Here is a 15,475-nt window from a genome sequence, read left to right as displayed (position 1 = left end):
ACGTCATTTAAGGATTAATAAAGTTGTCCTTGAGAACTGGGGCTTAAGAGCTACCCTTAAGAATGTTGAAGGTCCAACAGACAGAAGGCCAGCCTGTAAATAAGGCTGTACCCCCCGTTCAGACCTGGAGGGGCTGACGCTGAGCTACAGCGCCCCCTTTGGTCGGATGGAACCAGACCTTGGACCTGCTTACCAAAGGTGTTGTTGACAAATTTAAACATTTGTGAATCAGGGGCTAAACTTGGGTTAGCTAACCCTAACCCTAACCCCACGATAACATCAGCTATCCACTAGAACTACATATTAATAATAATATAGAATACAACAGGTATCCACTAGTTCTACATATTAATAATAATATAGAATACAACAGGTATCCACTAGAACTACATATTAATAATAATATAGAATACAACAGCTATCCACTAGTTCTACATATTAATAATAATATAGAATAAGCTATCAAATTGTACTGTGTGAACACCTGATAATATTAATAATGATATAATAATATAGAATACAATCGGTATCCACAGATACTCTGTGAACACCGGATAATTATAATATAATAATTATATTAATAATAATAACAATAATAATAATAATAATAATAATAATACAACAGGTATCCATGAGTACTCTGTAAATACCTGATAGTAATAATATTAATATCCACTTAAGAAATGAATGGTGCCCAGTTGGTATGCCTCCCCTTCCCAGGCCCTGCTGCTGTTGCCATGGAAACACTGCTGCCCTAGCAACGGGAGAAATTCAAAAAAAAAAACATAAAAATAAATAAATATAAAAATATGAAATCAGGTTATTTTAATCTATTAGGACTCTTAACATTAACAAGGAAACATAACAAAGTACAGACAAAATAACACACACACACAATGTGGGTTATATGTGATCTGATGAGGAACTATGAGATATTATGGTCTGTCTGATTCAGCTTATCGTCATGGTATCACAAAGGGGTTAATAGTCATGGTAACACGAGTGGAGGGATGAGCACCCCCTCTGTCCTCTCTACTGTCTGTTCTACTCTCTCTTCTTTCTCTCTGCTCTCTCCTCCTCCTTCTATCTCTCTCTCTCTCTCTCTCCTTCCTCTTTTCCTCCCTCTCTGCCCCCTCTCTCTAATCCCGCTCCTCTCTCCTCCTCTCTATCTCCTCTCTCTCCTCGCTCTCTCTCTCTCTTCTCCTCCTCCCTCACTCCCCCCTCTCTCTCCTCCTCCCTCTCTCTCCTCCCCTCTCTCGCTCCTCTCTTTCTCCTCCTTCCTTCCTCCCTCTCTCTCTTCCACATCTCTCTTCCCTCTCTCTCCTCTCTCTCCTCTTTATCCTCCTCCCTGACTCTCTCTACTCCCCCTCTCTCCACTCTCTCTCCCCTCTCTCCTCCCTCTCTCTCTTCTCTTCACCTCATCTCTTCAGGGATCTATTTCGTCTCCTTGACTCTCCTCCTCTTCGGAGAGATGTAATCGCGTTGCTCTGCTTCCCGAGGTCGACTCGGTCGTCGTGGCGATGAATTGTAAACATCCTGTCTCGGCAGGAAGCTGATGGAATGGGCCGCTGGTCATGTATTTATCACGGGATGGCAGCATGTAGCGAGCTGTGATGCAGGATGTTGTGGATGATGGGATGGAGGCGGAGGATGGGATGGAGGTGGAGGATGTGGTGAGGCGGAGGATGGGATGGAGGTGGAGGATGTGATGGAGATGGAGGATGGGATGGAGGTGGAGGATGTGATGAGGCGGAGGATGTGATGGAGGTGGAGGATGGGATGGAGGTGGAGGATGTGGTGAGGCGGAGGATGGGATGGAGGTGGAGGATGTGGTGAGGCGGAGGATGGGATGGAGGTGGAGGATGTGATGGAGATGGAGGATGGGATGGAGGTGGAGGATGTGGTGAGGCGGAGGATGGGATGGAGGTGGAGGATGTGATGGAGGTGGAGGATGTGATGGAGGTGGAGGATGTGATGAGGTGGAGGATGTGATGGAGGTGGAGGATGTGATGGAGGTGGTGGATGTGATGGAGGTGGAGGATGTGATGGAGGTGGAGGATGTGATGGAGGTGGTGGATGGGATGGAGGTGGAGGATGTGATGGAGGTTATGGAGTGGGAGGACAGTAGCATTATGTAGATGTGTTAATAGCGACTTGGCAGCATTGTGTTGTCCTCTGTTCCTAATGAGCCAATTAGACCAATCCATCTCAGCGCTCTCTATAGGTGGTCTCTAGTGGACCGCACCATGTCTTTAGAGGAGTGTCTCTAGTGGACCGCACCATGTCTTTAGAGGAGTGTCTCTAGTGGACCGCACCATGTCTTTAGAGGAGTGTCTCTAGTGGACCGTACCATGTCTTCAGAGGGGTGTCTCTAGTAGACTGTACCATGTTTTTAGAGGGGTGTCTCTAGTGGACTGTACCATGTCTTTAGCAGGGTTTCTCTAGTGGACTGTACCATGTCTTCAGAGGCGGGGTTTTAATATTCCATTCATTTCAACAAATTAGTAGTTTAATGTATCATAATAATCTGTATCATAATGTAATATTGCTTACAATAATGTGTTCTTTATCATACTTATGTACGCAGGCTGCATGCCAAGGTCAGGGTGATAAGATAATTATATTATTATTATTATTCATTATCCTTCATTAAGGAGAGTAAATAGATGGTGTGGCAGCGGGCGCTATTCAGACTGAGACCATGAATATTAAACCTGTGTGTGTGTGTGTGTGTGTTTCATGTGTGTTTCCTCTCGTCTCCTATCATTGATTTATATCCAAGAACTATAGCAGTCTGTAGCGCACAGCATGCTAGCACACAGCTAACGCAGCCTGTAGCGCACAGCATGCTAGCACACAGCTAACGCAGCCTGTAGCGCACAGCATGCTAGCACACAGCTAACGCAGCCTGTAGCACACAGTAGGCTTGCTTACATCATGCTAGCGTACCACAGGCTAACCTGCATCCTGCTAGCCTACATAATGCTAGGCTATTCCACATCATTCTAGTCTTGACGGCCGCACACACACACACACACACACACACACACACACACACACACACACACACACACACACTGATGTCACATGGAACCACCACCATTACCAAAGGGCGGGGGGGGGGTCATAAAGTGTTTAGTTAACGAGACGGCTCTCGTTAGAGGAGTTGCTCGTTAAGGGCCTTGATTGGCTGCATATTGTCCTGGCTAACAGTTATGGCTTCATAACGTCACGGGTGACCTCACCAAGAGGTCATTCCCCCTAATGACAGTGAGACACGCTCTCTCTCTCTCTCTCTCCCTCACTCTCTCTCTCTCTCCCTCACTCTCCCTCTCTCCTCCTCACTCTCTCCTTTGGGTTTCATTGTTTTTCTGCTTCATTCCCTGAATAAGGCTGACAGGCTCCTGTAATTCAAACTACATTTTCCATGATCTACTCCCACAGTTACCTGGACGTCCATTACATTAAATCTGCAACCTACACCAAGTATTTATTCTAAATGCAGTTCTTAGTACTGGAGTACGGAGAGGTTATGAAGTACTTAGCCAGGATTCTATAGATGTTATGAAATACTTTACCAGTAGTCTGTAGATGTTATGAAGAACTTTACCAGGAGCCTGTAGATGTGATGAGGTACTAAGTTGATGATAATAAGGAATCAGATCCACTCGTAGCTCTGACGTCGTCTGGATCGTGCAGACATTTCATAATCATATCTGAACACACAAACAGGTGATTTAGTTTGCTTGCCTCTATGCTGCATATGATTTAATAATACCCTTTAAGATCAGTAAAGGAACGCAGAGCCCATCCTAGGTCCTAGGGACCATGTCCTACATATGGACCATATGAACCCATCCTGGGTCCTAGGGACCATGTCCTACATATGGACCATATGAACCCACCCTAGGTCCTAGGGACCATGTCCTACATATGGACCATATGAACCCATCCTTGGTCCTAGGGACCATGTCCTACATATGGACCATATGAACCCATCCTAGGTCCTAGGGACCATGTCCTACATATGGACCATATGAACCCACCCTAGGTCCTAGGGACCATGTCCTACATATGGACCATATGAACCCACCCTAGGTCCTAGGGACCATGTCCTACATATGGACCATATGAACCCATCCTAGGTCCTAGGGACCATGTCCTACATATGGACCATATGAACCCATCCTAGGTCCTAGGGACCATGTCCTACATATGGACCATATGAACCCATCCTAGGTCCTAGGGACCATGTCCTACATATGGACCATATGAACCCATCCTAGGTCCTAAGGACCATGTCCTACATATGGACCATATGAACCCATCCTAGGTCCTAGGGACCATGTCCTACATATGGACCATATGAACCCATCCTAGGTCCTAGGGACCATGTCCTACATATAGACCATATGAACCCATCCTAGGTCCTAGGGACCAAGTCCTACATATAGGTCCTACACGTAGACCATATGAGTCCCTGGTTGAGTGCACAGTGAGGAGGAGGTTATGAAGGCTGTTTAGATGATAGTTACACCTCTAACCTGGAGATCCCAGGGCTGAATCCATCTCTAACACACCCGAGAGCTGCCAGCCTGCAGACTCTGGCTGGTTGGAAATAGCTAATACCTGTCGCCCCCAGCGGCGCCGGGCACATCAAGTTAATGACTCTACTGCTCAGAGGCACCAGGGAGTGAACTACAGACTCTACTGTCTCTATTAGACTCTACTGATCAGAGGAGAGAGGGAGTGAACTTCAGACTCTACTGTCTCTATTAGACTCTACTGCTCAGAGGAGAGAGGGAGTGAACTACAGACTCTACTGTCTCTATTAGACTCTACTGCTCAGAGGAGAGAGGGAGTGAACTACAGACTCTACTGTCTCTATTAGACTCTACTGCTCAGAGGAGAGAGGGAGTGAACTACAGACTCTACTGTCTCTATTAGACTCTACTGCTCAGAGGAGAGAGGGAGTGAACTACAGACTCTACTGTCTCTTTTAGACTCTACTGCTCAGAGGAGAGAGGGAGTGAACTACAGACTCTTCCGTCTCTATTAGACTCTACTGCTCAGAGGAGAGAGGGAGTGAACTACAGACTCTACTGTCTCTATTAGACTCTACTGCTCAGAGGAGAGAGGGAGTGAACTACAGACTCTACTGTCTCTATTAGACTCTACTGCTCAGAGGAGAGAGGGAGTGAACTACAGACTCTACTGTCTCTATTAGACTCTACTGCTCATAGGAGAGAGGGAGTGAACTACAGACTCTACTGTCTCTTTTAGACTCTACTGCTCAGAGGAGAGAGGGAGTGAACTACAGACTCTACTGTCTCTATTAGACTCTACTGCTCAGAGGAGAGAGGGAGTGAACTACAGACTCTACTGTCTCTATTAGACTCTACTGCTCAGAGGAGAGAGGGAGTGAACTACAGACTCTACTGTCTCTATTAGACTCTACTGCTCAGAGGAGAGAGGGAGTGAACTACAGACTCTACTGTCTCTAGTTAGACTATACTGTCTCTAGTTAGACTCTACTGTCTCTTGTGAGACTCTACTGTCTCTTGTGAGACTCTACTGTCTCTAGTTAGACTCTACTGTCTCTTGTGAGACTCTACTGTCTCTAGTTAGACTCTACTGTCTCTAGGTGGACTCTACTGTCTCTAGTTATATAACCAGGCTGCGTTCTAATGACTGTTTCTATAACCAGGTATTCTTTACTACACTGCAGTAGATCTACCTGTTGCCATGGTTACATGTGCTGGCATCTTTTTTCTACAGAAGAAAGATTGGTGAAGAATGCTGTGTGTGTGTGTGGGGGGGGGTGTGGGTGGGTGATGTTATCTCCACCTGACCTCTTTCACTCAAATCTATCTTCATCAATGTGTCGGATGATTCAACTCCTCCCCCCTCACCTCCTCTTCCCTCACCAACTCCTCCAGGAGTAGAAAGAAGGAGTGAAGGGGTAGGGAGCAGGATGAGGAGGTAGGAGGAGGTAGGGAGCAGGAGGAGGAGGTAGGGAGCAGCAGGAGGAGGAGGAGGTAGGAAGCAGGAGGAAGTAGGAGCAGCAGGGGGAGGAGGAGGTAGGAAGCAGGAGGAGGTAGGAGCAGCAGGAGCAGGGTGATCTGGTGTGTGTTGGGTCCGTATATAGGCGGAGGTCATTAGAGAGTGGAGGTCATCTGACGGTCTGACGGAACCACAGCTCCCCCCAGTGGCCCAGGCTGGTGTCTCCCCTCTGGCTGGTGTCTCCCCCAATGGCCCAGGCTGGTGTCTCCCCCAGTGGCCCAGGCTGGTGTCTCCCCACCATCAAACATGTATATGGTACATGTCTTATATATGTATAAGGGAGGAGGGAGAGGAGAGAGAGGCAAGAGAGAGAGGAGTACACTCATTAAAAAGAGAACAGAGTAAGAAATTTATCTTTAATCGTTGTCTGCTTCTAATAATAGTATCTCCCTCTCCTCCCTCTCCTTCTCTCCTCCCTCTCCTCCTCTCCTCCCTCTCCTCTCCCCCCCCTCCCCCCTTCCAGGTAAAAGGGGGGGGGGGGGGGGGGCGAGAAAAGTGATCTTTAATGTTTGTCTGCTTCTAATAATAGTATCTCCCTCTCCTCCCCCTCCTTCTCTCCACCCTCTCCTTCTCTCCTCCCTCTCTCCCCCCCCCCCCCCCCCCTCCCCCCTCCCCCCTCCCCCCTCCAGGTAACTCCCCCTCGGAGGAGTCGGAGGAGCGGGACAAGGAGCCGCGGACCCTGACCTACCCGGCCTACATGGCCAGCCTGCTGGACTCGGGGTCCCAGCGCGTGGTGGGCGGGGTCCGCATGGACTGCTCCAGCCAGGGCCAGTGCCCCCCCTCCTGCCACCTCTGTCACATGTCCCCCTCCTCCCCCTCCTCCTCCTCCTCCTCCTCAGCGGGGGGCCGACAGCAGTCCGAGCCCGTCCTCCTCCAGATCACCCGGGCAACGCCCATCGTGGAGCTGGTGTCCAACAACGAGACCTATCAGGTGAGAGCATGCTGTAGTCCCTCCCCCCTGCAGGAATCCAAGATGAGCATGTTGTTGTCCCGCCCCCAGGCCCTACAGGAAGCCATGATGAGCATGTTGTTGTCCCACCCCCAGGCCCTACAGGAAGCCATGATGAGCATGTTGTTGTCCCGCCCCCAGGCACTACAGGAAGCCATGATGAGATTGTTGTTGTCCCGCCCCCAGGCCCTATATGAGCCAAGATGAGATTGTTGTTGTTCCGCCCCCAGGCACTACAGGAAGCCATGATGAGATTGTTGTTGTCCTGCCCCCAGGCCCTATATGAGCCAAGATGAGCTTGTTGTTGTTCCGCCCCCAGGCACTACAGGAAGCCATGATGAGCATGCTGTGGTGCTCGGGGAGAGGTGATGTCATCGATGACTGGTGCCGCTGCGACTCCAGCGCCTTCGGGGCCGACGGCCTGCCCACCTGCGCCCCCCTCCCCCAGCCCAGGTCAGACCACGACCTCTGACCTCTGTTAGGGGCTAGGGTCAACCTTTGACCCCTGTCGTAGTCAGGATTAACCTTTGACCTCTGATCGTAGTCAGGATTAACCTTTGACCTGTGTAAGTGGTGAGTGGTAGGGTTGACCTTTGACCTGTGTAAGTGGTGAGTAGTAGGGTTGACCTTTGACCTGTGTAAGTGGTGAGTGGTAGGGTTGACCTTTGACCTGTGTAAGTGGTGAGTGGTAGGGTTGACCTTTGACCTGTGTAAGTGGTGAGTGGTAGGGTTGACCTTTGACCTGTGTAAATGGTGAGTGGTAGGGTTGACCTTTGACCTGTGTAAGTGGTGAGTGGTAGGGTTGACCTTTGACCTGTGTAAATGGTGAGTGGTAGGGTTGACCTTTGACCTGTGTAAGTGGTGAGTGGTAGGGTTGACCTTTGACCTGTGTAAGGGGTGAGTGGTAGGGTTGACCTTTGACCTGTGTAAGTGGTGAGTGGTAGGGTTGACCTTTGACCTGTGTAAGTGGTGAGTGGTAGGGTTGACCTTTGACCTGTGGTCCTACAGGCTGAGGCTGTCCCACACCTACGAGCCCAGCAGCTCGCTGGTGATCGTGGAGTGGAACCACGCGGAACCGCTGATCGGAGTCCGCATTGTGGACTACCTCATCAGCCAGGAGAAGGTCACGGAGAGGAGCGACCACGGCAAGGTGGAGACCGGTAGGTAGAACCCTCTGAGACATGGTACGCCCCACGAGAACCCCTCTGAGACATGGTACGCCCAACGAGAACCCCTCTGAGACATGGTACGCCCAACGAGAACCCCTCTGAGACATGGTACGCCCCACGAGAACCCCCTCTAAGACATGGTACGCCCCACAAGAACCTCTCTGAGACATGGTACGCCCCACGAGAACCCCTCTGAGACATGGTACGCCCAACGAGAACCCCTCTGAGACATGGTACGCCCCACGAGAACCCCCTCTAAGACATGGTACGCCCCACAAGAACCTCTCTGAGACATGGTACACCCCACGAGAACCCCTCTGAGACATGGTACGCCCAACGAGAACCCCCTCTAAGACATGGTACGCCCCACAAGAACCTCTATGAGACATGGTACGCCCCACAAGAACCCCCTCTGAGACATGGTACGCCCCACGAGAACCCCCTCTGAGACATGGTACGCCCCACAAGAACCCCCTCTGAGACATGGTACGCCCCACAAGAACCCCTCTGAGACATGGTACGCCCCACAAGAACCCCTCTGAGACATGGTACGCCCCACAAGAACCCCTCTGAGACATGGTACGCCCCACAAGAACCCCTCTGAGACATGGTACGCTCCACGAGAACCCCCTCTGAGACATGGTACGCCCCACGAGAACCCCCTCTGAGACATGGTACGCCCAACGAGAACCCCTCTGAGACATGGTACGCCCCACAAGAACCTCTCTGAGACATGGTACGCCCCACGAGAACCCCTCTGAGACATGGTACGCCCCACGAGAACCCCTCTGAGACATGGTACGCCCCACAAGAACCCTCTCTGAGACATGGTACGCCCCACAAGAACCCCTCTGAGACATGGTACGCCCCACGAGAACCCCTCTGAGACATGGTACGCCCCACAAGAACCCTCTCTGAGACATGGTACGCCCCACAAGAACCCCTCTGAGACATGGTACGCCCCACAAGAACCCCCTCTGAGACATGGTACGCCCCACGAGAACCCCTCTGAGACATGGTACGCCCCACGAGAACCCCTCTGAGACATGGTACGCCCCACAAGAACCCTCTCTGAGACATGGTACGCCCCACAAGAACCCCTCTGAGACATGGTACGCCCCACGAGAACCCCCTCTGAGACATGGTACGCCCCACAAGAACCCCCTCTGAGACATGGTACGCCCCACAAGAACCCCTCTGAGACATGGTACGCCCCACAAGAACCCCTCTGAGACATGGTACGCTCCACGAGAACCCCCTCTGAGACATGGTACGCCCCACGAGAACCCCCTCTGAGACATGGTACGCCCCACAAGAACCCCTCTGAGACATGGTACGCCCCACGAGAACCCCCTCTGAGACATGGTACGCTCCACGAAAACCCCCTCTAATGAGTACTCTGTATTGTACTGAGTACTGAGTACTCTAATGAGTACTGTGTACTGTGTGTCCAGAGTCTGTCCTCAGTCTGGTGGATGACGTCCTGTCGGGGGCTAAGTCGCCGTGTGTGATGCTAGGAGACGTCCCCGACCTCCAGACCTCCACCCTCAGCCTGATCATCCGCTGCCTGGAGGCCGACACCACCTACATGTAAATACACCACTTACATCTACATACACCACCTACATGTAGATATACACACCACCTACATGTAGATATACACACCACCTACATGTAGATATACACACCACCTACATGTAGTTATACACACCACCTACATGTAGATATACACACCACCTACATGTAGATATACACACCACCTACATGTAGATATACACACCCCCTACATGTAGTTATACACACCACCTACATGTAGATATACACACCACCTACATGTAGATATACACACCATCTACTTGTAAATATAAACTATATATAAACATCTCTAAATATATACTATATCTATACTATTGCATATCTCTGATTTGGCCACTAGGTGGCTGTATCTTCAAAGATAATAATCCTCCACTGTGTGGGTCTGTCTGTCTGTCTGTCTGTCCGTCTGTCCGTCTGTCTGTCCGTCCGTCCGTCCGTCCGTCCGTCCGTCTGTCTCTCTGTCTGTCTGTGTGTGTGTGTGTGTGTGTGTGTGTGTGTGTGTGTGTAGGTTCAGGTTGTGGTCAGTAGACAACACAGGTCGGAGGTCGGGTCCCAGCGAGGTCACCATCAAGACCCCGTGCCCTGCCGTGGACGACGTCAAGGCCCAGGGTGAGACGACCAGTGACTATCCAACCCCGAAGACTACCTAACACCCATTCCTCCTCTCCCTAAAAAGCCCTGACCATCCAACCCTGACCATCTAACCCTCTCCAGAGATAGCTGATAAGATCTACAACCTGTTCAACGGCTACACCAGCGGCAAGGAGCAGCAGACGGCCTACAACACGCTGATGGAGCAGAGCCCGCCCACGCTGCACCGCGTGCTCTACCACTACAACCAGCGCTACCACGGCTTTGGGGAGTTCACTTGGCGCTGTGAGGACGAGCTGGGGCCCAGGTACTCAATCTGCACCTAACCCTTACCCTATACCTAACCCACACCTTACCCCCACCTAACCCTGCACCTAACCCTATACCTAACCCACACCTTACCCCCACCTAACCCTGCACCTAACCCTATACCTAACCCACACCTTACCCCCACCTAACCCTGCCGTAACCCTATACCTAACCCACACCTTACCCCCACCTAACCCTGCACCTAACCCTATACCTAACCCACACCTTACCCCCACCTAACCCAAAACTAACCCACACCTAACCCTGCACCTAACCCTATACCTAACCCAAAACTAACCCACAACTAACCCTGCACCTAACCCTATACCTAACCCAAAACTAACCCCCACCTAACCCTGCACCTAAGCCTATACCTAACCCAAAACTAACCCGTACCTAACCCTGCACCTAACCCTATACCTAACCCACACCTTACCCCCACCTAACCCTGCACCTAACCCTATACCTAACCTAAAACTAACCCACACCTAACCCTGCACCTAACCCAAAACTAACCCACACCTAACCCTGCACCTAACCCTATACCTAACCTAAAACTAACCCCCACCTAACCCTGCACCTAACCCTATACCTAACCCAAAACTAACCCCCACCTAACCCTATACCTAACCCAAAACTAACCCCCACCTAACCCTATACCTAACCCAAAACTAAACCCCACCTAACCCTGCACCTAACCCTATACCTAACCCAAAACTAACCCACACCTTACCCCCACCTAACCCTATACCTAACCCAAAACTAACCCACACCTAACGCTGAACCTAACCCCTCACCTCACCTTTTACCTAACCCTAACCCTTTACCTAACCAACACCTAACCCCGTACCTAACCCTTTACCTAACCCTAACCCTGTACCTAACCGAACACCTAACCCTAACCCTATACCTATCCAACGCACCTAACCCTTTACCTAACCATAACCTATACCTAACCCTAACCCTATACCTATCCAACACACCTTACCCTTTACCTAACCCTAACCCTGTACCTAACCCCACACCTAACCCTAACCCTATACCTATCCAACACACCTAACCCTTTACCTAACCATAACCTATACCTAACCCTAACCCTATACCTATCCAACACACCTTACCCTTTACCTAACCATAACCTATACCTAACCCTATACCTATCCAACACACCTTACCCTTTACCTAACCATAACCTATACCTAACCCTAACCCTATACCTATCCAACACACCTTACCCTTTACCTAACCATAACCTATACCTAACCCTAACCCTATACCTATCCAACACACCTTACCCTTTACCTAACCCTAACCCTGTACCTAACCAACACCTAACCCACAACTAACCCTGCACCTAACCCCACACCTAACCACCACCTAACCGTTACCTATACCTAACCCCGCACCTAACCCTAACCCTATACCTAACCCACACCTAACCCCGCACTTAACCCCGCACCTAACCCCATATCTAGCCTCGTACCTAAACCTAACTATACCTAGCCACCTACTTACCCCACACCTTAGCCCTGACCCGCGGCTGTCTGTCCTCAGGAAGGCCGGTCTGATCCTGTCCCAGCTGGAGCAGCTGTCAGGGTGGTGCCGGGGCCTCCTCCAGGAGCCCCGCATCGGCCTGCGCCGGATGTCCCTCCGCTTCCTGTCCTGCCGCTACAGCGACACCAAGGCCTTCGGCCTCAACTGGGTGGACCTCGGCCAGGACCTCCGCAAGGCCTGCGAGGACCAGACCCTCGCCGTCATGTACAACGACTATGGCGAGGCCAGGGACCTCTGAGAGACTGGAGGCCCCCAGGGACCTCTGAGAGACCGGAGGCCCCCAGGGACCCCAGAGACCTCTGAGAGACCGGAGGTTCCCAGGGACCTCTGAGAGACCGGAGGCCCCCAGGGACCTCTGAGAGACCGGAGGCCCCGAGGGACCCCAGAGACCTCTGAGAGACCGGAGGTCCCCAGGGACCCCAGAGACCTCTGAGAGACCGGAGGCCCCAGGGACCTCAGAGAGACCTGGGCCCCCAGGGACCTCTGAGAGACCAGAGGCCCCAAGGGACCCAAGAGACCTCTGAGAGACCGGAGGCCCCAGAGACCTCTGAGAGACCTGGGACCCCAGAGACCCCAGAGACCTCTGAGAGACCTGGGCCCCCAGAGACCTCTGAGAGACCTGGGACCCCAGAGACCCCAGAGACCTCTGAGAGACCTGGGCCCCCAGGAACCTCTGAGAGACCTAGGCCCCCAGGGACCTCTGAGAGACCTGGGACCCCAGAGACCTCTGAGAGACCTGGGACCCCAGAGACCTCTGAGAGACCTGGGACCCCAGAGACCCCAGAGACCTCTGAGAGACCTGGGCCCCCAGGAACCTCTGAGAGACCTAGGCCCCCAGGGACCTCTGAGAGACCGGAGGCCCCAAGGGACCCCAGAGACCTCTCAGAGACCGGAGGCCCCCAGGGACCCCAGAGACCTCTGAGAGACCTGGGACCCCAGAGACCCCAGAGACCTCTGAGAGACCTGGACCCCCAGGAACCTCTGAGAGACCTAGGCCCCCAGGGACCTCTGAGAGACCGGAGGCCCCAAGGGACCCCAGAGACCTCTCAGAGACCGGAGGCCCCCAGGGACCCCAGAGACCTCTGAGAGTCCCTGGAGCAGATCCCTGAGATCCCTTCCCTGGTTCCCTGTTGAACGCTGAGTTCTGAGGACCTCATTATGATTATGAGTCTATCTCTATAATTATGAGTCTATCTCTATGATTATGACTCTATCTCTTTGATTATGACTCTATCTCTATGATTATGAGTCTATCTCTATGATTCTGACTTTATCTCTATGATTATGACTCTATCTCTATGATTATGAGTCTATCTCTATGATTCTGACTTTATCTCTATGATTATGACTATATCTCTATGATTATGACTCTATCTCTATGATTATTAGTCTATCTCTATGATTATGAGTCTATCTCTATCTCTATGATTATTAGTCTATCTCTATGATTATGACTCTATCTTTATGATTATGATTCTATCTCCATGATTATGACTATCTTTATGATTATGACTCTATCTCTTTGATTATGAGTCTATCTCTATGATTATGAGTCTATCTCGATGATTATGACTGTATCTCTATGATTATGAGTCTACCTCTATGATTATGACTATCTCTATGATTATGACTGTATCTGTATGATTATGACTATCTTTATGATTATGACTCTATCTCTTTGATTATGAGTCTATCTCTATGATTATGAGTATATCTCTATGATTATGACTGTATCTCTATGATTATGAGTATATCTCTATGATTATGACTATCTCTATGATTATGACTCTATCTCTATGATTATGACTCTATCTTTATGATTATGACTCTATCTCTATGATTAGTCTATGACCTAGTCTACAACGTCGTTGTTTTCATAACAGAAACACCATCCAGAGTGACCTTCTGTCTGTCTGGTGTCTGATTGACGGATGAACTGTAAAGTATCTTGAATGAAAATGAGAGAACAAAGAGGAGGAACGGCTGTAAATAAAACCTTTATGTCTAAAGCATTTAAATGGAAAGATAATAAGGACTGAATCATTTAAATAGGAAGGGAATCGGGACTGAACGATTTAAATAGGAAGAGAATCAGGACTGAACCAATAAAATAGGAAGAGAATCAGGACTGAACTGTTTAAATAGGAAGGTAATCAGGACTGAACCATTTTAAATACGAAGATAATCAGGATCTTGTTCTGGGCTCTAAGTGACTGGTTCTGGTCTCTGAGTGACTGGTTATGCTCTCTGAGTGACTGGTTCTGATTGTCTCTGAGTGACTGGTTTTGATGGTCTCTGAGTGACTGGTTCTGGTCTCTGAGTGACTGGTTCTGGTCTCTGGTTGACTGGTTCTGGTCTCTGAGTGACTGGTTCTGATTATCTCTGAGTGACTGGTTCTGCTCTCTGAGTGACTGGTCCTGGTTTCTGACTGACTGGTTCTGGTTTCTGACTGATTGGTTCTAGTCTCTGAGTGACCGGTTCTGGTCTCTGGGTGACTGGTTCTGATCTCTGGTGAATGTATCCTCATGTATTCATGTCTATAGTCCAATAGTCCCATGTCAATATGAAATAGTGAATTTAGAACAATAACCTGTGGTTACATGAACCTAAAGTCATCTGAGCTCAGCTGCAACGCGCTAGCCCAACCAATCAATCACTCGGCTGTACGTTAATTAACAGTGACTCCAATAAGTTTATCATCACTGCTATAAATGATTTAACAACATGGCATCAGACGAGACCATTCCCTTGATGTTGTTTTGAATAACTTCACCTCCAGCTCCTCACTTCAGCTGAGGGCCAACTTCAAAAACTGTTCCCACTCCTGTTCAGTCGATGCAGAAATATAATATACATAAATAGATTTCCTTGAAGTCTCCTGTGAATACTAAAGCAGCCTTGTAGATATTTGTAAAGGTTAATTAAGGCATCCATCCAGTGGTGACTTCTGTAATTAGTCGTACAGCAGTGTTTAGTGAATGTTCGTGGAAGTCTGCACTGTATAATCACAGCTTTGATGATTGTTTCACTGGAAATCTCTTTATTATTCAGATGTTATTTCATACAAAACCAACCTCCTGCTTTTACATCTAACCCCTACCTGCTCCTTAATGACCTGTCTCTGTACTGTCTAACCCCTACCTGCTCCTTAATGACCTGTCTCTGTACTGTCTAACCCCTACCTGCTCCTTAATGACCTGTCTCTGTACTGTCTAACCCCTACCTGCTCCTTAATGACCTGTCT

The 15,475-nt window shown here is 49.8% G+C and overlaps 1 protein-coding gene across 1 annotated transcript in view; it reads left to right on the top strand.

The window, feature by feature from the left end:
• Positions 1-12,469, top strand: part of astn1 (astrotactin 1) — a gene marked incomplete at both ends in the record, with an annotated part of 75,541 nt that extends 63,072 nt beyond the window's left edge. The window contains 7 exons of the mRNA XM_079750418.1: positions 6,693-6,994; positions 7,332-7,465; positions 8,021-8,172; positions 9,636-9,771; positions 10,286-10,386; positions 10,492-10,675; positions 12,232-12,469. Of these exons, the coding sequence (XP_079606544.1) occupies positions 6,693-6,994; positions 7,332-7,465; positions 8,021-8,172; positions 9,636-9,771; positions 10,286-10,386; positions 10,492-10,675; positions 12,232-12,469 (1,247 nt within the window). The remainder of the gene's footprint in view (positions 1-6,692; positions 6,995-7,331; positions 7,466-8,020; positions 8,173-9,635; positions 9,772-10,285; positions 10,387-10,491; positions 10,676-12,231) is intronic.
• Between the last annotated feature and the right edge of the window lie 3,006 nt (positions 12,470-15,475).

The sequence above is a fragment of the Pollachius pollachius genome, assembly GCF_949987615.1.
Source record: "Pollachius pollachius genome assembly, chromosome: 14".
Lineage (NCBI taxonomy): Eukaryota > Metazoa > Chordata > Actinopteri > Gadiformes > Gadidae > Pollachius > Pollachius pollachius.
The sequence above is the reverse complement of the archived record's forward strand: the minus strand, read 5'-3'. Positions and strand labels throughout refer to the sequence as shown.